The following is a 23,215-nucleotide window of genomic DNA, read 5'->3' as shown; positions in this document are numbered from 1 at the left end:
TAGATTATGTTTAAAGTAAGCGAAATATTGTTTTTTTAAGTACTTGATTTTTTTAAATATTATTACAGGATTTTATTTAAAATTTCATTAGGTTGCGCGAGTTTACGTATTGTGGACGCTGTCATGTGTCAAAAAGAGGTTCTTAAAAATCTGGGACAATAATGACACCGTTTATGAGCGAGTGTGATGAAAAAAATATCTTTTTGTATATCACCTTGCCACGCGCGATACATATAAACACTTATTCATAATTCATAATTAAACAAAAATCCATACTTCCATACTAATTACCGTCCGTCTTTCACGGCAAAACGGAACGACAAATTGACGTGTTTTTTTAAGTGGAGATAGTTGAAGAGATGGAGAGTGACATAGGCTACTCTTTGTCTCTTTCCAACCCCCCCACTTCCATAAAATGGGGGAGGGAGGGGGGGGGGGGCATGCGCGGATCCAGGGGGGGGGTCATGGGGGTCATGACCCCCGCTGGAGCCTAAGTTGGCCATACAAATAGACCACGTGACCCACCCCTGGGGTCCCGGGCCTTTACCACGTGACCCCCCCCTGGGCACGAAGCTGGATCCGCGCTTGGGGGGGGGGGGGGTTATTTGTATGGAGAATTCCACAATTTTCGAATTTAAAGCGAGTGAAGCCGCGGGCAAAAGGTAGTTGTCTATAAGTTTACGATTAATGTGATGTGAAGTAATCGCGTTCGTGCTGTAAGTGACTGAACTGACAGTTTTTGACCTAATTATGAGGTACAGATGAATTATTTTTTTCTTTTATAATTATTACACCACATAATTAGGTCAAAATAATTGTTCCCCTTTTAACTGCAAAGTGCTGTGTTATACATAACAAATGTAATTGCTCGGCTAGGTAATGATTCGATTAATGACGCGACACAGTGCTCAGCAGGCTATCTGCGTGTAGGCCAGGCTGAAGCCTCGGTTGGCGACATCGGGAGGGGTGGCGGCCGTCGCTCCTTCGCTGCCGTCCGTCACTACGTATAGTACGAACGGCTTGGCTCCCGCTGGAGACAAACAAAAACTGATTACGATGGTTCATGGGAGAATGAATTCGGCAAGGGTGTATGGTGTCGGCATAGGCTATACGTATTTCAATTTTTGTTACTCGTCGACTATTAAAGTTGATTGCTTTATTTTATAGTGTTTTTACCATAGAAGCAGGATGTCACTAAAGTAAGCGTAGGCAAGCAAAATTAAAGTTCTGTAGTTAAACGATCAACTCAAAAGAACTCGAGCCCCTGAACTCTGTTTACAATTACTATTAGCTTCATGCATGAATGTGGTGGTTGAAGCAGACACTTTGAACGGTAACAACGAACAGCCGTCAAATGCGGTCAGTTAGTTAGTTTTGTTGGGCATTTTCCGCAAGTCGACAACTATTGTGCCTATTTTGCGTGAATTTGAAGAGGTAGCACTACTCTAGCCACCCCAGCTCCTCTACAAATCCCAGCAGTGTTTTCAGGTTGCTGTACTTGTTCCTATATACTTCTACCTGTTTACACTCCAGAATAAAGTGTTTGGTGGTCTCTTCTGCTTCAATGCACACTCTGCACATGGGGCTATCGGTTATACCTATGTTATTGAGGTGTTTGTTCAGTGTATTGTGTCCTGTAATTAATCCTATTTAGGGTTGTAAATAGAAAAAAAAACACATGTTTTTTTTTCAGAATTGTGAAAAAAAAACATGAAAAAAAACCGAGCACCTTGGTTTTTTTTCTAAATCTGGTTTTTTTTCAGATGAACAAATAATACGACAATAACGGTTTTTCGTGAGTTGTAACGTGTTTCAATAACAATAACGTAAATATTAATTCAATTAACATTCAGTATACAAACGTTTATTGGGGAATCCCCGATGCTGCGTGTAGCGTGGAAAGGCGGTGGTGTTGCCAACAGTAAAAAGTGATAACTACCAACTACAGATTTCGTAAATGTTACTTTTATAAAACCAGAAATTAAAGTTATTTGATTAAATTCGTTTAATAGTTAACATTAAGTCTAAAAACCGTATAAAAGTAGTAACTACTTTCAAATTTTGAGATTTCGTACTTTAGAAAAAAAACTGTTTCTTTTCACGGTTTTTTTTCATGTTTTTTTTTCAAGCCAGAAAAAAAACCGTTTTTTTGCAACCCTAATCCTACTATAAAACTCCCGTGAGGCTCATACATATTTAAAAATATTTTAAGCGGGTTACTCACGTATTAAGTCGATATAGCGTTCGACATGTTTCGGTTCAATTTCGAGAACCTTTCTCAAGAGTTCATTAGTCGTCATCCCAATTTCAATCGTGACAGTGGTTGGTCGGTGCCACCTAGTTGGAAAACAGTTCTAGGCACTACGTCGGTCCCCAGTGTAAACGCACCCTTAACAAGTGACGTAATAAGTGTTGTGTGCAATCCTGCTTTTGACAAAAGTAACATAGTAGTACGTTGCTTCTGGAAAGTTATGTATGAAAATTTTGGCATAATTAATGGAAGATTTTTTTTGATTGGGATATGTACATTATAGGCCGAAGTTATTTTTCATCAACCCTCCCCATCCCTCCCCCCTCTGCGTCGCCCCTCTTCCCCCCCTTAAATAGCCGAAAATGCGGTTTTTCGCGTTTTCTGACAAAACCGTTGAAGATACAGAAAAAGCGTGTATGAATAAAGTAATCCTTAATAAATTTACTACAAATCAAACATTGACACTTTGGTTCTAGCACTTACAGTTTTCGCGTGATCCATCACGAAAGTTGGTCCTTTGCTGCAATTTTCTTTAGTGAATGTTAAGTTTTCTCCCAAATTTTTTAATCCCAAATTATTTGGGAGAAAACTTAACATTCACTAAAGAAAATTGCAGCAAAGGACCAACTTTCGTGATGGATCACGCGAAAACTGTAAGTGCTAGAACCAAAGTGTCAATGAATGATTTGTAGTAAATTTATTAAGGATTACTTTATTCATACACGCTTTTTCTGTATCTTCAACGGTTTTGTCAGAAAACGCGAAAAACCGCATTTTCGGCTATTTAAGGGGGGGAAGAGGGGCGACGCAGAGGGGGGAGGGATGGGGAGGGTTGATGAAAAATAACTTCGGCCTATAATGTACATATCCCAATCAAAAAAAATCTTCCATTAATTATGCCAAAATTTTCATACATAACTTTCCAGAAGCAACCCCTGCGCCCGTCCTCAGCAGCCGCGCGCACCGAGCAAGCGCCCGCAGTATGCGTCGCGCTCTCGACATGTAAAGGCGGGGTCGCTACTCTTGAGAAAGGTTCTCGAAATTGAACCGAAACATGTCGAACGCTATATCGACTTAATACGTAAGTAACCCGCTTAAAATATTTTTAAATACCTAATCCTACTATTTTGCAAATGCGGTCAGTGCCTACGGCTAGGCCGGTTAGTGACGACTAGGGATTGCAATCCGGTCTGATATCCAATCCGGCCGGATCCGGCCGGATTTTGGTCCCAATCCGGCGGATCCGGCTGGATTGGCCTTGAGGATTAAAAGTACCCTAATAGTAACTTTTTTGTACATTTTCAGCATAATATGATGGTATTTTGCTTCACGATTAATAAACCAAAAGTTGAAAGCTTAGAAATCAACATTTTTACCAGGTAGGTAACAAGTAAATTTTAATAAAATAATCAGTCGCAAATAAAATTCTTTCGTTCTTTTTAGGATTAAACTTTCATAGGATAACAAAATTATTTTTACTGTATTGTTTTACAGTAATAGCTATAGAGCTTTTAAGATAAAATTAAGAACGGACATTATAACATTACCTACCTGCATTATGAGATAACTATTTAAAAAAAGATAATTATGTTTTGTGTTATTTTACAGTTAACTTTTCTCACACGCACAATTAAAGTCATCAAGAGTAATTGACTCTAGCATTATTTGCTATTGCTGAAACCACAATCTTACTGGATACCTTTTAAAAATGTTCATATTTAAGCTTTGAATTGTTTTTTTTATGATTCTTGTAGCAGTGTGCCCTCATACTTCGTATATCATGCTGAAAACGTTGTTGTTCGACAGCGAAGGATCGACCTCAGTGACATGTTAACGAAAAGTTTTGTCGTATGGCCCTTTGTCACTCTCCACTATTCCACATTTTGCATCCAAGCAAACAATTGCACAAATTTCACTACAGATTCAAAGACGGCAAGTTTGACTCGTCACTTGAGCACATTATTTTACTTCCAAACGGCCTAGTAATGCGAGAAACGTATGTATTAAATTATTTTTTGATTGGAAATCAGACCGGATTGCAATCCCCTGTTGAGCTACGTTCAAATGTTAGCGTAAATGTTATTTTTTTGCACTATTCTAACACATTAAATTACATTACCGGATCCGGTAGCATGAATAAAGCACCGGATCCGGCCGGATTACCGGATCCGCCGGACCGGATTGCAATCCCTAGTGACGACCACGTCGGCTTGAGGAGGACTATGAAGTTCAATAACACACTTACTTTGAACGGGAACGAAGCCCAGTCCGCAGAAGCGGTCAGTGCCTACTGCGAGGCCGGTAGCCACGACGGTCGGGTTGGGGATGACCACGAAGTCCGTGGTGCAAGCGCCGTCGTTCACCGCGCCCACCGGAGTGCCCAGGACGGTGTTGTCCGCGCCTTCCACGTCGCCGGTCACCGTGAACGAGTAGATGTTCGCAGTCTTAAAAATAATAACATATATTCTACATATGGACTAAGAGCCCAGCGTGTGTTTCGCTATAAGGTTTTTTAAAAAACACTAACTTTCATGAAATTCTCAAGGCTGATTTTTATAAAATATGTGTGCTGGAAAATACTGTTAGAGATTGATAATCATCATTTTCTAACTGACTTTCAAGCGTCTGGTAAAAGTTACGGTCGGCGGAAATAGTCAGGAATGGATGGTCCTTACAGTCTTTTGTATTACATACATAAAAATCAGCCTAGAGAATTTAAGGAAACTTTGTGTTTAAAAAAAATCCTTACAGGACAAAAATGGCCGACGGGCCGAACTAGGTAATATGCAGACATTAAACGTCGATACGAACTCTACATTATCTCAAAGTTTCATCCTTGAGAAAATGAGGAAGATCTGGCGGCTCTGGGCTCTTAGTCCAATATAAAAAGCTTCAATCGATCCATAAACATACATATTTGAAGAAAAAAGAGTACTTACACTGTCTGTCTGTCTGATAAAAGACTGTCTTTTGATTGCGTACTGTCAGAAAGTGTACCTGAGCATATTGTATGGAGCAATAACCGGCCTCCATCCTGATGCATATCCCGTAGTTCAAGTTGGCGATCTGGCGAGTGCCGGTGACGAGCGAGGCGCTTAGCGCTGTGTTGGCGGCCGTACCGTAGTTGAAACTGGTGATGGTGCCTGTGACGCCGGTGTAGTACTGCAGGCAGCCGTTGGGTGCTGAAACGCGCGGATGTTAATACCAATATCCTAATGAACGGCGTCGTTAGTAATTATACTTAAATATATATTTTACTAGTTTTTGGACGCGGCTTCGCTCGCGTTAGAAAGAGACAAAAAGTAGCCTATGTCAGTGTCAATTCGTCGCTCCGTTTTGCCGTGAAAGAAGGACAAACAAACAGACACACAGTTTCCCATTTATAATATTAGTAGGTATGGATATATATTTTATTTACGTAGTCTTGTTTATTCATAGAACTATCATTATGCTTACGCTTCTATGGGTATATTATTACTAGGTGTAGGTACATTACATACATACTGGCTCTCGTACTCTATGCATAAAGAGGTAAGGCAAATAACACCTCTCAAACTTGCACATTAACCTTGCCACACAAAATACCCCAGATCTGCCTTGTCATTAGACAAAGGCTGCAAAATTAAGCACCTTTGCGCCTTTTTCTACTGACAGTGTGTTTTAGCACACCTACTGCAACGTGTTCTAAAACTCACCTAATCCAGGACAATCGCAGGCAATTTGTGTAAGCTTTATATTCCATCGCCTACTGAATGTGGTACTTGGGGTAGCAGTGACTGTAACTGTGACTGCTGTGTCGCCGTTGAAGTCGACGAAGATGGTCTGGCCGGTGTTGTCGCCGCAGAGCGTGGGCACGACCGTGTTGCCGCCCGTCACAGTGATGGAGTCCGTCGCGCACACGCCATCGCCGTCCGGCTGGGCGAGCACCATGTCCATAAAGTCGATGCGAAGCTGGAATAATCACTCTCCAAGTAGCTATTTGTTATAATGATCGGTGGTCGATTTCGGATGGCTTAAGGTCCTAAGGGCTTAACGTCCAAACCAAAGAGGATATCAAGTAATATTGTGAACATATGAAATTCGTCATTCAATTCCGATCTCTACATTCAGTAATATAATACTTTTCTTCACTGTAGCTATTGATATTACTTCGCTGAAAGCTTTTCAAGTGAAGTGCTCATAGCGAGTACTAGTGTGAGTACTAACAGGTTTACTTAGCGTTTTTGTTTTATAGTCGAACAGAGAAGCTGGTCAGTAGTAAAAGGCGCAGAATTCTTATTTGAAGACGGTTAATTATACAAGTTTGTCGGAAGTGATACGATAAATATTCTTTTCAGTACAGATGGTGGTTTTTTTACGCACTAGTGCGAGAAGTGGTTCATTATATGACAGGTCTACTTCGGATGGCCATCTGTACTGAAAGACGTCGTACGATACACGTGCGAAAAGGAAATTCGTAACTCGTGTCGATTTAAAACACTCCCTTCGGTCGTGTTTTAATTTGTCGTCGCTCGTTTCGAACTTCCTTTTTTTCGCACTGGTTTCGTAATGTACTATTTCTTCCATATTTTTTAATTCTGCCGCTTTTTTCTTGTGAAGGAAACTGCCGGAAATGGCTTTATATACTGTATCGCTTAACTTCAAACCTGGGTAAATCCATTCTGCTTTAAAGATGATTATTTAAAAAAAAAATTATGATCTGAAAGATTTACCCAAGTTTGAAGTTAAGCGACACGACTGTACTTCATTTATTTGCCTGCTATGGCAACACCACGCATTAGAGCTAATTACATCTATGCGATGCGGTTCAACTTGGGACGTCGTTGCGGGTGGTTGATTAGCTTAAAGGTCTCGTAACCAGCCCATAAAAAATATTACACATTTGCTTGTCGATGACAGTTTCAAAAATGTCAGCGGTATTTTCGTTTTTTCGGTTTGCGGTGAATGGAAATAAAAAAGATTTATTACTTAAAAAGGAACATATGATATAACTTAATAGCTGCTAAGTATCTATCATATTTAACTATATTATACCCTTCATGATACCGGACTAAAAAGAAATCCAGTATTCTCTGATAGCAACAGAACATTTGAATAAGTAATGGCGCCTGATAGTATACTTAGTGTTAATTTTGTACTAAATATGGTGTTATGGTCAATGTGGTTTGTGTTCAGTTCTGTTAATTTTAGTGTTGTGACTTGTGGTTTAGATACTTAAATAATGCGCGCAGCCGTCATATAGCTAGGTTCAACTTGGACTCAGCGAAAACAGCGATGAATTAAAGGTAATGTTTATTGACATTTAAATATTTATATTAGTCATGGCTGTCACCATTGGCAAATGAAACAAAATTTGATCAGATATTACGTATTCGTATTGCTTACTCGACCGGGCTCACAAAGCACGTGTTCACGTTGTTGGTGCTGCCACCTCGCGGGCCGCGGTTACAATAGCACTCACCTGGCAGATGTTACTGCTGCATCGGTTGACGATGATGCTGCAGGCGGTGCCGCCGGCGTACGCGGCCGGGTATCCCGGGCTCGTAAAGTACGTGTTGTTCACGTTTGTGCTACTGCCGCACCCGCGGGATACTGTCAATAAAATTATGTTCTTTTAATTTATGCCACGTGACGTAGTCTTGCAACTCTCATACTTTCTGACCGTTAAGAGAGATGTTGTAAATAAATATTCTGTTTAAAAATAATAACCGTATTCTATATTCATAAATTAACTGGAACTCAGATTTAGGTTCGTTACTTAGTGTTCGAGCATTCGTTCGTTTGTGCGCAGGTACAGTCAGCCAAAAAAGTGGTTTACCACTTTTGGACCTTAAGTGTTTGAAATAGAGTCGAAAAGTGGTAAACCACTTTCTTGGCTGACTGTACCTCCCATACCTAAGTGAAAACGCAGCTTTAGGATCCTACCGACTGCGCCATGTCAGGAGATATACATATATATGTTATGGACCAAGTGATAAATCGGGCACTATACATAATGCCCGGGCATTATGAATAATGCCCATTGTGAGTGGGCAGTTTGATAATAACTATTCAAATAATTAAATTGCCCGGGCATTATACATAATGCCCATCCTCTGTTGGGCAAAGTAATAATAACACATCGAATAGCTGAATTTTGCCCGGGCATTATATATAATGCCCATCCTCTGTTGGGCAAAGTGATAATAACATATCGAATAGCTGAATTTTGCCCGGGCATTATACATAACGCCCATCCTCTGTTGGGCAAAGTAATAATACCACACTGAATAGCTGAATTTTGCCCGGGCATTATACATAACGCCCATCCTCTGTTGGGCAAAGTAATAATACCACACTGAATAGCTGAATTTTGCCCGGGCATTATACATAATGCTCATCCTCTGTTGGGCAAAGTGATAATAACATACCGAATAGCTGAATTTTGCCCGGGCATTATACATAGTGCCCATCCTCTGTTGGGCAAAGTAATAATAACACACCAAATAACTGAATTTTGCCCAAGAATAGAGATTTTTTATTTTATTTACACGAATAAAATTACACAGTATGAGAATCCATACTAATATTATAAATGGGAAAGTGTCATAACGTCAGCGGCCTGCTGAATGGATCACCGGAATCTGGCTACCGCAGTCTCACCTCTCGACAACCTTTCAGCCACTCTTTAAGTGTTGCTCTGTTGTCGCACCGTGTGTGCGGCCGTTTTGCAGGGCCCACTCAATGAGTTGGCAAGTCACCGCCTGTCTTTTACAATTGTGAGACTTATTGTCAGGTGCCCGATAGTTTCCTCCCATAGCCCTCTATCCAGTTCATCCAACTTATAAAACAATAAGTAACCCATGAGCATGACTTTAGCTCCCATCGTAGCACAAAAGTGCTGCACTGCAATAGTCTTTGCACCTGGCGGAGACCATCATCATCTATATGGTATCCGCCACGTGTATCCCTTGCCTTTAGATTAAAATGTCTTAAAAGGCCGCTGTGCTGTTGGCTCCCAAAGGTCCACGCACGTCTACGATCCAGATATATGCAAAAGACACACTAAATAGCTGAATATTGCCCGGGCATTATACATAATGCCGATCCTCTGTTGGGCATAGTGATAATAACATACCGCATAGCTCAATTTCGCCCGGGAATTATACATAATGCCCGTCCTCTGTTGGGCAGAGTAATAATAAAACATGTAGCAAAGCTAATAGATGGATTGGCGCAGCTTCAGCAGACTTTCGTGCAAATCTGTTCAAGAGACTGTATGCAGTTTCATATCAAACTACAAAAGACACCGTCGCGAGCCGCCTGCAGTGCCGTAGGACCTCTCGATGTCAAGGATGGCTAAGATAGGACTTATAATCAATGATTTAGAGTTAAACGACAACTCCGACATAGGCCGCAGATCAGAGCTCGCTTCGAGCCTCAGTGAGACATAGATGATGTCGGGGGAAGGCGAGAGCCATAAGGCAGAGCTACCGGTAAGCGCTATCATAAAAGTGTACTTTCACGCATGGCAAAGATGGTGAAACGCCTAGTTTGTTTAGTAGGTATGACCAAGTGTCCCTTTCTTGCTAGGAGAGGGATAAAATAGCACTTTAGGTGTCAAAAATCAATTGTTAATAAACTTAGATGATGAACTAGCTCTGCAGATTGCGTACGTAAATGCATGCTGTTCCTTTAAAAACATAAAAATCACTATATGTATGCCTTTCAGATTTGAGTTCCCTCGATTTCTCCAGGATCCATCATCAGAACTGGGTTCTGATAAAAATGAGACCAATCTGTATGCATATACATTCAATCAAAAAAAATTCTAAATCGGTCCAATAACGGCGGAGATATCGTGGAACAAACATAAAAAAAATACAGACGAATTGAGAACCACCTTCCTTGAGATTTAAGGGCGGCGGTTAAAAAGTATGCTTATTCAAGAAAGCGCAATTTACATTTCATTATTTGTTAGGAAACACCCAGTATACTTTATTAATCTTATTATCAAATTGCCCAACAATCGCGTAGCAGTATCATAATGCCCGGGCAATGTGATAAAAAATGGCGTTCAGAAAAACCTGTTAAACTTATTATCAAATTGCCCAACGATTACGTAGCAGTATCATAATGACCGGGCAATGTGATAAAAAATGGCGTTCATGCAAACTTGTTAAACTTATTATCAATTTGCCCAACGATCACGTAGCATTATCATAATGACCGGGCAATGTGATAAAAAATGGCGTCTAGACAATGATTAATCACTTTGCCCAATACAGCTAGGCATTATTCATAATGCCCGGGCATTATACATAATGCCCTTATTAATCACTTGGTCCATAACATATATATAACTCATACAGACGACTATTACCGAGCATAGACCATATACCAAAGGTTTTCGTCGTGCTGAATGTTAAGTCAAACGCAGCTCCAGCAGAAGCTCCTTGGATTTTGATAATGTTAAATATTCCATGATTCCATACAAAGTGCCACATTCATAATTTTAATTTATCCTAAAATCTACGTCCTTACTAAATTCACTTATCGATCACGAAATATTTTCAAAGAAACGTTAATTTTTATTGCTTATTGCTCAAACTATACATATATAATACGTAGTTAGAAACAAAACTGTTAAGTAATAAGTTTTTTTTGCAAAAAATTCATTCTTGTCATAAGCTTTTATCGCCGACTGTACCTTTCGTTCTAAAGTCATTAACTGCTCTCCGAGACGTTTCTAAGAACCCCTTACTCGATGCGGATACGACGTTTCATTCCTATGAACAGAGTTCCTATGACCACCTTTCTGCTCCATGATCAGATCAGCTCCATGATACCATAATATTGCATTGTCACGTGATTTACATATGTGGCCAAAATTTCAGCTCAATCGGAAACCGGAAAGTGGGTCAAATGTATTAGCTGCTACGTTTTGACCCAAACTAACATACTAACAAAAAGTTTGTAAAAAGTTGATTTAAAAAAGGGAACTTACCTACACAGCATCGACCCCTTCTTGATGCGCAAGTCCCAGTGATACTACCATTGAGGTCGTTACATTCTCGGCGCGCCAAACACGTGCCGGACATTGTGCTGGTAGTCGCGCACTCCGTGTTCGCAAAGCGGACGATACTCCCTCCGAATGGAAACACTGGAAATAGAGGTTAAGTCAATCAATCTAAATTTTCAAGTCGCTCGTGTATCGTACGACGTTTTTCAGACTGAAAGTTCAACCTGGGGACCGATTTTTGAATTTGGAACGCACGAATTCGCCGTTCGAAAGTGTGGAAAACGCCTAATAGTAAGGCGGCGGAATTGAAAAAAGTCGTCTAGTTTTGAAGTTGATGTGACTGGAGAGTATACTGCTGACAAGTGGTATCGTTGTGATCGGTAGACTTTACTGAGTACGAAATAATGACTTGTCGCATTCTCAGACTGTGGGGGGGTTAACTATGACGTCACAAAAATCGCGGTCCCGGGTTTCAATTTTTTGCCAATTTGTCTAGAACCCCTTATCCAATTTCGAAAAATGAGGTGTCTATTGAAAGCGTATAACATGCTGATTAAGATTTTTTATATGTGAAAAGTATAGTTTTGTTAGTTATTTTTTAATTAACAATAATGCAAAAAATACTTTTTTTTTACTCTCTTTTTTGATTGTTGTGACTAAAAAAGGTAATGAAAACGGCCACTTAGCTAAAAAATATGTTATATAAATCATTTAACTACATTATTAAGCTATCTGTTGCTTTTTAAATTTCTACGATCGGATAATAAATAAGCAAACTACAACCACATACCTGTAGGCGGGGAGTACCGCTTGACACGCGTTCCCATACATTCGGCGTCTACCAAATTACACCTCGCGCAAAATTCGTTTCAAGCAGATATACCTCTAATCTTATTCATCGTAACCTATCAATATTGGTATCATTTGAAAGTACAATTAAAGTACTTTAAGAAACAATGTCAATCATTTTCTTAAAATCAATAATCGCCAGTCTGCGGTGGTTAGAAAGGATAAAAGTGGGTATGCAATTTGACTGGTTTCCTAGGTTTGATACCCTAGACGAGTTTAAAAGGGGAGGTAAAGGTGACATATGGGTTGTTCTCTGGCCTAAAAGCTATACAGAGGGTCAGGGGAGAAAAAAACTAGGGTTTAAGTTTAGTTTTAAGTTATTTTTTCTTTTATTTATTGATTTTATTGTGTTTAATTTTTTTGTAATTTTATCAAGGATACACGTTGGTTGGCTTATATAAGTAAAAGTATGACTATGTGGCCTTATTTGAAAGTTAATTTTAGTCTCTATCGGAAAATGTCATAAAATTCATAACATTTTTCATAAAAAAGGGAATTTTAAGCAAAAGAAACCAACGTGTATCCTTGATAAAATTACAAATAAATTAAACACAATAAAATCAACAAATAAAAGAAAAAATAACTTAAAACTAAACTTAAACCCTAGTTTTTTTCTCCCCTGACCCTCTGTATAGCTTTTAGGCCAGAGAACAACCCATATGTCACCTTTACCTCCCCTTTTAAACTCGTCTAGGGTATCAAACCTAGGAAACCAGTCAAATTGCATACCCACTTTTTTCCTTTCTAACCACCGCAGACTGGCGATTATTGATTTTAAGAAAATGATTGACATTGTTTCTTAAAGTACTTTAATTGTACTTTCAAATGATACCAATATTGATAGGTTACGATGAATAAGATTAGAGGTATATCTGCTTGAAACGAATTTTGCGCGAGGTGTAATTTGGTAGACGCCGAATGTATGGGAACGCGTGTCAAGCGGTACTCCCCGCCTACAGGTATGTGGTTGTAGTTTGCTTATTTATTATCCGATCGTAGAAATTTAAAAAGCAACAGATAGCTTAATAATGTAGTTAAATGATTTATATAACATATTTTTTAGCTAAATGGCCGTTTTCATTGCCTTTTTGAGTCACAAAAATCAAAAAAGAGAGTAAAAAAAAAGTATTTTTTGCATTATTGTAATTAAAAATAACTAACAAAACTATACTTTTCACATATAAGAAATCTTAATCAGCATGTTATACGCTTTCAATAGACACCTCATTTTTCAAAATTGGATAAGGGGTTCTAGACACATTGGCAAAAAATTGAAACCCGGGACGGCGATCTCTGTGACGTCATAGTTAACCCCCCCACAGTCTGAGAATGCGACAAGTCATTATTTCGTACTCAGTAAAGTCTACCGATCACAACGATACCACTTGTCAGCAGTATACTCTCCAGTCACATCAACTTTTTCCGAGACCCTCTCGCCGCTCTACTATAATGCTATTTTTTGAAACAGGAGGACTAATCTAGTGGTAATGACCACTCATTTTCGATTCTGTTAGTAGAATTGAAATCGTTAGTGGAGACTGGAGAGATATTATTGAACGAAATTCACGAAATCGAATGGAAATTATTAAAAAATCGACTCCCTGACAAGAAATGAACCACTTTGCGCACTAGTGCGGGCAAACAGCACCATCTGTACTGGCTCCGTAGCCGAATGGCATTTCTACGACGCGACACGAAATCGAAACGCCGCAGAAAAGTAGTCTGGCTCTGTCGCGCCAATACGCAAGAACGATAGATAGATAGCTACGAAAGAGATATTATCGTGAGCGTTTCGTGAGCGTTTGTGCATTCGACTACGCACACTGAAATAGATTTTTCGTTTTCATACATAATGAATTGATGAGTATGAGAGCCTTAAGAATAACATAAAAGTTAGTGTCAAGTATCTGACGGTACAATCAAATTGAGTAACATTACTACATATTAGGAAGTAGTAGAGGTTGTGGTTCACTTATTCAGTCATTAGGTACATTTATTTTTTTAATACAATACTAGTTAGTAATAAGTAATTAAGACACTAGTTTTTTTAGAGAAATAAATGATATTTATCCAGATGATGCGAAGCCATTGACGACTTTTTCTCATTTAAGCCAATCAATTTCATATTATTTCTTCCTACATCTGTCATAAATTCGTCTCTGAAGTTTTATTCGTTTCGCATGTGAAGTGTATCTAGACATTAAGCTGAATCTAAAGACTAATAAAAAGTAACGAGCCTTGCCGCAACTGACTAGAATTCTTAAGTTATTTAACTTGGAACTAATGAGACCTAGATATTCGCTTGTTTACATCGTTTTTGTATTGTGCAAATAGGTGAGTAGGCATTCACTAGTTACTTGTTAGTTGTTACTTATGCACAAAAAATGTAACACTTTTGCATTTCGCATTGTGGCTACTACCGCAGTGGTGTAAAAAACTACTAATTGTTACGGTAATGCGCACGCAGAAGTAAAATATTTGTTTTTATTTTTGGTCTATAATGACGACGAAATCCTATTGCGCTAAGATTAATCAGGTGAACATAAGTATGTTTTTGGCATACGTGATAAGAAAACATGATTGTAATGGCTGTAATGTCGAAAGTAGAGTAGAAGTGCCGAACCACAAGTAGGTATAAGGCTTAAAAAACCGGCCAAGTGCGAGTCGGACTCGCCCACCGAGGGTTCCGTACCTACAAAACTATTAGGTACTTTTACGTTACTCACATAAGTCTAAAGACTGGGCTAGGCTAGAAGTATAGGTTCTCTAATGAGCATAATTGTGTTTAGCGCCACCTCTCGACGAATTCGCGAACTAATTAGCACAGCTTGCGTGAGGTCTTTTATAATGTTAACCAAATTCAACATTTTTTATTTTATTTTAAAGTAGGTGTTTTATGTAAAATTTCGTAGCTATAAATTTTAACACCTTTATTCATAAACGTACACTAAAGTTATCCAGCCGATAAAGTTCGTTTATCCCTTTCTATCACACCAATACGTCGGAAAGGGACAACCGAACTTTATCGGCTTGATAACTTAGTGTACGTTTATGAATAACGGGGTGAGTATTACCGTACTGTAAAAATGTAATGTATAGTTGTATACGGATTAATGAATTTAATATAGATAGGTAATTATTGATATGTGGCAAAACGAAGGAAATTGTTTACACCTTCGCAATAAGTATCTAATGATATTTTTTTAATTTACCATGTTACTTCACGTACCTACTTAGGTACTTATTTTAAAAACTCTGAAAATGTCTATTGAGTTTCTGTCGCAGACCACCATGTGGCTTCTGCATATTCTGCGCTGTGATAGAGTTGCCATAGTAGGTATGTATACCTATCTTATCTTATACTTTTAAACGAGCAATTCTTGTATATTTATTTATTTATTTATTTATTTATTTATTTATTTATATATATATATATTTATTTACACTGACGATCTCGGAAACCGCTCTAACGATTTCGCAGAAATTTGTTATGTGGGGGTTTTTGGGGGTGAAAAATCGGTCTAACTTATCCTTAGGTCTCGGAAAACGCGAATTTTCGAGTTTTCATGCGTTTTTCTTCGCGCGCCATCTCGTGTGCAGTAGTTATACTGTTAAGACAGAATTCTTTCGGTCGATGTAAGTACTATTTATTGCAAACACTAGATGGCGACACAGGTCAAGGCTAAAACGAATAGAAAATACACTATTTGAGTTTTTGTGGCGAAATGCGCGCCATCTCGTGTGGAGTAGTTGTGTTGTTAAGGCTGAGAATTCTTTCGCTCGATGTAGGTACTATAGGGTGTTTCATATTTGTATGGGAAAAATAAAATTGTGATATTTTTTCTGACTTCGCTCGGCTTTTGGTTCTAGCTTATCTTAAACGCCTATATACCAAATTTCAAGTGATTTGGACGTTGTTTAGAGGTCGCACTGGATGAACAGTTTGAAAAAAAATCGCTAATAAAAAGTAATGTTACTCAATTTTATTCTCAAATAAAACAATGGAGCAGTTGTAACTTATTTGAAAGTAAAAGTAAACTTATTAATCTTAAAATACAATAGTTGTAACATCCATTCTTGATAAAATAAGTCATCATCATCATTTGGCTTACATGTGTAAGCCGCAACATTATCTTTTGTTCGCAAGTAGTAACGCATTTTCTGTGATGTTCGACGACTTTCAGCGAGAACCGTTTTGCTCTTTATCTTTGACTGGAGCGTTAATTTTTATTATTAAATATAAAGGTATACTTACTCTTCTTTGCGGTATAATAGACTATTGTTAGACTATCGACCAAGTCTGGTGTTAGGGCTACAATAATCGCTAACATCCTGGACATTAAATAGTTTGAAGACAAAAATCAAAAAGGTAAGTAGGGTCTATGTCCCGGTCAATATACTTAAGTCAAAGAACGATCTTGTTTTCTTGTTTGTCGTCACACTCTTGGCAGAGTGGTCGTGGTCGTCACATCAGGGGTGGTAGCAAGCTTAACAATACATCGAACAAGTCGCATTTTGCATTGGCATTTGTGATGAAGATTCTCCATATTTTTCCGAGCCGGTCCATGGCGGACCTGGTGATAGCCAATGTTCCGCTTGATATCATCCACCTATCCTGTTATCAGTGCCCCGAGAGGGCCGAGAGACCACTGCTTCATGCCAAAAACAGGACAAAAAACCAAAAAAACTTGTTCCTTAGAAGGAAGTCGAGCGTCCAAAAAAATACCATAAGGAACCTTGCCTAGAAACTAAATGCCACGTCAACTAGTAATTTTTTTAAAAGAACTTGCTTCAATATAAAAACTTTTCATTAAAATCACTTTTAAACCACCTACTACAAAAAGTTACATAAGTTTTGTTTCTAGCATTTTCTGCGCCCATACTAACTTCTTCAGACAAAAGTTGCCACAGTGTGCGACCTCTAAATATGGTCCGATTTCCCTGATTTTTGGTATATGGGCTCTGTATAGGTGTCGAAACAAGAAGAAAAGCGAAGTCAAAGATAAATCAAAATTTTGGAAAAATGAAACACCCTAAGGTACTATTCATTTTTGAACTAGATGGCGACACATGTCAAGGATACGAAACAGAACCGAGCGAAGCTCGGTTGCCCAGATTATTGTATAATTTTCTAAATTTTTCTCAATTATTTATTTACTCATGCATAAACTTACAGCTAGGGTGCCAAGGCGCTTATGCGGTAGATACAAAATATCATTTTATACACTCATAACTAGTACATTACAATTAAGGTTCAAACCAAACATCAGAAAAATATCAGAGGTCATTACAAACAAATGAAATAATTGAAGATGTCAAACTTAAACCTAAGTGGATGTCATACCGATTAATATCAACTATTTTCTAATTTTTCAAAAAAAAAACATTTATAAAGTTTAGGAATTTTCCAACGAAGACTCCGATTCTGTCGTAGTATATATCAGCATCATGATTAAATTTAACATTTCTCTTTTAGATAATAGGCAATAAGAGGCAAAAAACATATTGTGCTAAAATATTTAAAATACCTACAGTCATTTCCGAAACGTGTGAATTCATGTCAATACTTTCTTTTATCAGTATTACACGGAGTAGGTAAACGTTTCGTGGCAGCGGCAGCGCACACTGCAGAGAGCGCACGTGGACACCGGCGCGGCGCCACAGAATATATAATAGCACAAGTAAAGAAGGCGCACTGCTTTGATGTTTCCGAAATGCCGCCTTTTTAAATACCTACAACATTCTTACAAAGAAACGAGCCGCACGTGCGCGGCGTCCGGTGATAGGGTTACCAATGGATCCAAACGAATTAATACTCACATTAAATGTTATATTATTATATTCAAGTCTTGAGTACTTTCTAGGTATATACGCTGTATTTATATATTTTTGTTCGAGGTTCCAACATCACAAGCCTTATTGAACTTTTCCGTGGGACTTAATCAGTAGTAGATCTGTATAAGAATATCTTTTGGTATTTATTTTATTCAATATGTCTATTTAATTAAGTATTATTAGCCATTCCACCCGCGGACATCGCTTAAAAAACCTCGCGACGTAAAGTAACAATAGAAAGTGCGAACGTGCATTCCGTGAGAATGTGCGCCACCCCTGAGTAGGCCGCGAACTCGCGGCCACAGCTCGCGGCCGCCAGGATATACTTGTAGCGCGGCGATAGGATAGCGGAGTGAGCCGCCCCTGGCGGCGCCAGCGGACGCGTCTGTGTGCGTTTGGAATGTTTGGATGTGAGCCGCATGTGCCGCTGTGCCACACGCTGTCGGTCGCGGGTGCGTGAGTTTTCTGACCCTTGGTCACCCGTCGTCGGCGACGGAACTCAGAAGCTCTGGTAGACTGATTTTTGAACTGTTGTGTTGTGCTCTGATCAAAATGAATGTAAAAATACTTAGGTACATTGTAATTCTTAGAGGAAGAAGATTATACGCGACTTAATCCGTTTCCATATAAGTCGCCTTAATCGTTTTACAATTTAACGGATTCTCGCCATTATATTTTTCTAAGTCCTGCGCCCTTCATACTGTGATAACTTCGTAATGGTGGCTCGTAGAAAATAGTTTATTTGAAATAATATGGTTTTTTCGACATATAAAATATGATTACAATGGAAAATAAATAAAAAAAATTTTGGTCAAAATTTTTCTAAGTCCCAGGTACGGCCACCCTTTCCTACACCCCAACCCAGTTCACAGAAGTACAATTCATCCATTGAATTACTATGTACTAACATACTAGAAATTACACCCCAAATAAAGTCTGTGCTCCGGCCGGCAGCGCGCGACGCATGCGTGGGGAGGTACCGTGTCATAGAGTAAGACTTGACCAATGACCACCTAGACGCGACACTCTTAGTGTAGACCTTTTTTATACTTTTTGTAAAATACTAACCCCCTTATTCATAAACGCACACTAAAGTTATCAAGCCGATAAAGTTCGTTTGTCCCTTTTCGGCGTATTGGTGTGATAGAAAGGGACAAACGAACTTTATCGGTTTGATAATTTTAGTGAACGTTTATGAATAAGGGGGTAAGTAGTTTAATTTTAGCACTATCATACATTGTGCTATGTTTAAGTTCTACTAAGTGAAACAAAAATACATTATTGATTTTTTTCATATCACCTACTTTAATTGCCCTTGAAGAAAATCATAGGTTATTATTGTATGAAAATATCGATTACAACTCGTGTTAGAACTGTGTAGTATTCATAAGTATAACGTGAAATAAATTTAACATTTCTCTTTTATATATTACAAACAGAATATAATCACAATTACTATACTTCATTACCTACATGTCAAGTCTGTGCGATTATGATGCGATTAATCTATGATTTCGTTCAACAAAATGGCAGCGATAGCTTCGCGTTTGAGGAGCGCGTCCCTTCATTGAAATAATTACTTAAATAAAGATCGATTAACATAGCGTGTATACTAACCGATGAAATGTGCCACGTCAGTTTTATTCGATTTTCTCGTATGGCTTAAACAGCATCTTGTTGCGCAGGAAGGCATTTTTACATTTTATTTGTGTGCAGGCAGAAACATAAGTCCAATGGACTTATGTTTGTAGCGCAAACGTTTTGCTCGCAGTGTCCTCTCTAGTATTACCTCAATGAGTTCATCATTATCTTTAGTGAAGTCAGTCATTTTCCATATCAAGACGCCACCCGCCGTCCGTTGCTATTGTACAAAACGAATACAGACCGTCGCGTGCGGCGTGTGATCTTCGCCCGTCGAACCACCCGCCACCGGCGACGTTTCAAAGAAACCACCCTCAAACATTTTCGAACAAAACATTCGAACGTCGTCAGTCGCGGACCCGCGTAAAAAACCACAACACGTTCTATGAACATTGGTCAAGTGCGAGTCGGTTTTCGACTTTTCCATACAAAGAACTCATGAGCGCCTGAACGACTGTGATGGCAAAGTTAACTTTTCGCACTTTCAAGACTTTACGTATATATCTCGGAAACGATAAGAGATAGAGCAAAATGGACTTCAGATTTGGGCTGTCGTTGCCACAAATTCTATGTTTTCGTCAACAGAGACCTTTTTTGGACCGATTTGAACAAAATTTTGCTCAGTCCACTTACAAACGGTCTTAAGCGCCTCCTTTTTAGTAGGAACTTAAGTCATTTTGGCAAATGAAAAAAAAAATTGAACAATTTCCAAAAAAAAAAAGACAGAAATGAATTTCTTTCTACCTGTCCATCACGCTTACAAAATTTTAAGACGTTTAGTAACTGCTTGCAGCGTCAGTGAGTGAAAATCTTAATTTGAGTTTTTTCTCGTAAGTCCGACTTACGCTTGACTGTAGATTTCTAATAGGTTTTCCTGTAATCTACAGGTAGAGGGCTATCTCGAGAATTTTTTTGAAAATTTTACGCTAAGTAGTTTCGGAGATAAGGGGGGGAATGGTCATTTTTTGTCTATTTTCTTAAATTACTTCTAAAGTACCAAAATTAAAAATTAAAAAAAAATATATTTCAAATGCTCATAAAATGCTCTTTCATTTGATATATAACACAATATAGTTTTAATAACTTTGATTTTTAATTTTCAAGTTTACCCCCAAAAGTGACCCCTATGATTAAATTTCATTTAATTAAATTACATGTCCGTCTTTGGGCCACAGGTTTACATATGTGTACCAAATTTCAAGTAAATCGGTCCAGTAGTTTCGGAGAAATCGGCTGTAACAGAGGGACAGACAGACACACGAGTGATCCTATAAGGGTTCCGTTTTTCCTCTTTGAGGTACGGAACCCTAAAAATGACCTAAAAGTGAGATTATAGTATTTTATGCAACAGGCGTTTAAAGGAGGTCAAAAAAGACGAGTGGCGTGGGTAACAATTTGAAGCGAAACCGAAAATTTTTAATAAAGACGCCACGAGTGTTTTTTGACTCAGTTAAACACCGTTGCATACAATACTTTTTCTACGACCATGCACTTAGTTTTTAATAGTTTTCTAGAATACCTCGTGAAATTACACTGTTTCCTGTATTTTGCACTGCCAGCGCAGCTGCCCAAAGCCATGCCCCGCCGGCTTACCGTTCGTTATAACAATGCGTTGCCATGGTTACAGAGTTAAACAATGCGTTTTCAATTTTTTCGTTACTGCGCGCATGCGCAGAAGCCGGCGGGCGCTGGCTTTGGGGAATAGACTTTTATGTAGGGTTTTAAATATCTACGCACGATCCTGTAAATGACGAATAACAGTTCGGGAGTAGAAAAAACGTTTTTCTAATTGAATGTAATGTATAATAACATACTTTTTACTATGTAACATTTGTTGCCTATATCGCAAATCATGACAACTAATTCACTTTTTTAAAAGTTATTTTGATGTTAGGGACGGATTACATTCTCATGACGCCAACACAAGTACGTTTGTACATGCCAAGTTGTCAACACACATTAAAATGCAAGACATATTACTTAACTAAATACAATATTGTAGCTTATAGGTACGAGAACAAGACTAAAAATGTTTACAAACATGAGGACAGACAAAAACACACGTATAATTAGAATAATCTAGTTTTTTAGGGTTCCGTAGTCAACTATAGGAACCCTTATAGTTTCGCCATGTTTGTCTGTCCGTCCGTCCGTCCGTCCGCAGATAATCTCAGGAACCGTTAGCACTAAAAAGCTGAAATTTGGTACTAATATGTATATCAATCACGCCAACAAAGTGCAAAAATAAAAAATTGAAAAAAGTGTTTTATTTGGGTACCCCCCCTACACGTAAAGTGGGGGCTGATATTTTTTTTCATTCCAACCCCAACGTGTGACATATTGTTGGATAGGTATTAAAAAATGAATAAGGATTTGTTAAGATCGTTTTTTGATAATATTAATATTTTCGGAAATAATCGCTCCTAAAGGAAAAAAAAGTGCGTCCCCCCCCTCTAACTTTTGAACCATATGTTTAAAAAATATGAAAAAAATCACAAAAGTAGAACTTTATAAATACTTTCTAGGAAAATTGTTTTGAACTTGATAGGTTCAGTAGTTTTTGAGAAAAATACGGAAAACTACGGAACCCTACACTGAGCGTGGCCCGACACGCTCTTGGCCGGTTTTTTTTCCTTAAATCTAGATACGTTTATATCAAAATGATTTCGCTTTAATATAATTCACTTACAAATCTTCCCTTTTCTGTGTTTTTCGTCGTCAGCCTCGTCGTAGTCTAATTCCTCTTTATCAAAATTCCATACCCTGTTGTTGACGCCACGCATTTCCCCTGAGCCATCGTAATGCACGGAAATAGCCAAAGCGGCGATGAAACAGGACCCCAGTATCACTAAGAAAACTTTGCAACTCATTTTTAACTGACACCTCCAAGGTATACCACACTTATAACAATAACCAAAATATTAACTGTTAGCCAAGTTCTTTTTTAACCAAGCCACGGTCCCACTGGATTAGTGTAAAACTCGACGTGTAACCGTCGTCAAAATGGTAAAAGAGTTGTCAACCATGTATATATAATGTAGGTGATAACGGGATCGTTATTTGTGCAAGCTGTTAGGATTGATACCGTTCTTCATTTAGCATCCACCGACCTGGAGAACTACTTACTTACATATCTATAAGCTGCTACAAAAGGTATTGTCACACATTATTAGTCAGGTAATTGTGAATTGTGAAATCATGTGTACTTTATGTTATGTGCCACATGACCACATCCATAAAATTTACTGGCGAGTCCTGTTCTACATTTTTCTCCGCAATCTAAATTGTTTTTTTAAAGACGTATAAGAAAACTGTATTCTACAAGGTTTCCTCATGTTTGGCTGGTAATATTGAACGCAGTATAGGACAAACAAAAGAAAATCACAAAAATCTAGTAGTAAACATTAACCTATGAAATAAAACAATATACAACAGCATGCCCAACAAGTCCAACCAACAACAATCTTTCAGCTGGACCACAGCTATTCGGCACGTTGTCGGTGTCAGTTGCTTTCTCAGGCAGGAAATACATTTATTGATGGGATAATAATAATATCACACATCATCCCATACTTATTAATGTGTGTAAAACACTGGCTACACTAATCCACAAGTTTTGCAATTTGCATACCTATAGG

At 38.4% G+C, this 23,215-nt stretch overlaps 1 protein-coding gene across 1 annotated transcript; it reads right to left on the bottom strand.

Moving 5' to 3' along the window:
- Nucleotides 1-596: 596 nt before the first annotated feature.
- LOC125241387 lies at nucleotides 597-22,650 on the bottom strand. The gene is made up of 7 exons (XM_048149851.1): nucleotides 22,267-22,650; nucleotides 11,238-11,393; nucleotides 7,713-7,843; nucleotides 5,947-6,202; nucleotides 5,249-5,433; nucleotides 4,497-4,695; nucleotides 597-1,030 (listed from the first exon to the last, which is right to left on the bottom strand). Exons 1-7 carry the CDS (start codon nucleotides 22,445-22,447, stop codon nucleotides 909-911), a joined length of 1,230 nt encoding a protein of 409 aa, XP_048005808.1. The 5' UTR covers nucleotides 22,448-22,650; the 3' UTR covers nucleotides 597-908.
- Between the last annotated feature and the right edge of the window lie 565 nt (nucleotides 22,651-23,215).

Source organism: Leguminivora glycinivorella, chromosome Z, assembly GCF_023078275.1.
Source record: "Leguminivora glycinivorella isolate SPB_JAAS2020 chromosome Z, LegGlyc_1.1, whole genome shotgun sequence".
NCBI lineage: Eukaryota > Metazoa > Arthropoda > Insecta > Lepidoptera > Tortricidae > Leguminivora > Leguminivora glycinivorella.
Note: the sequence above shows the minus strand (reverse complement) of the source record. Positions and strands in the feature narration are given on the sequence as shown.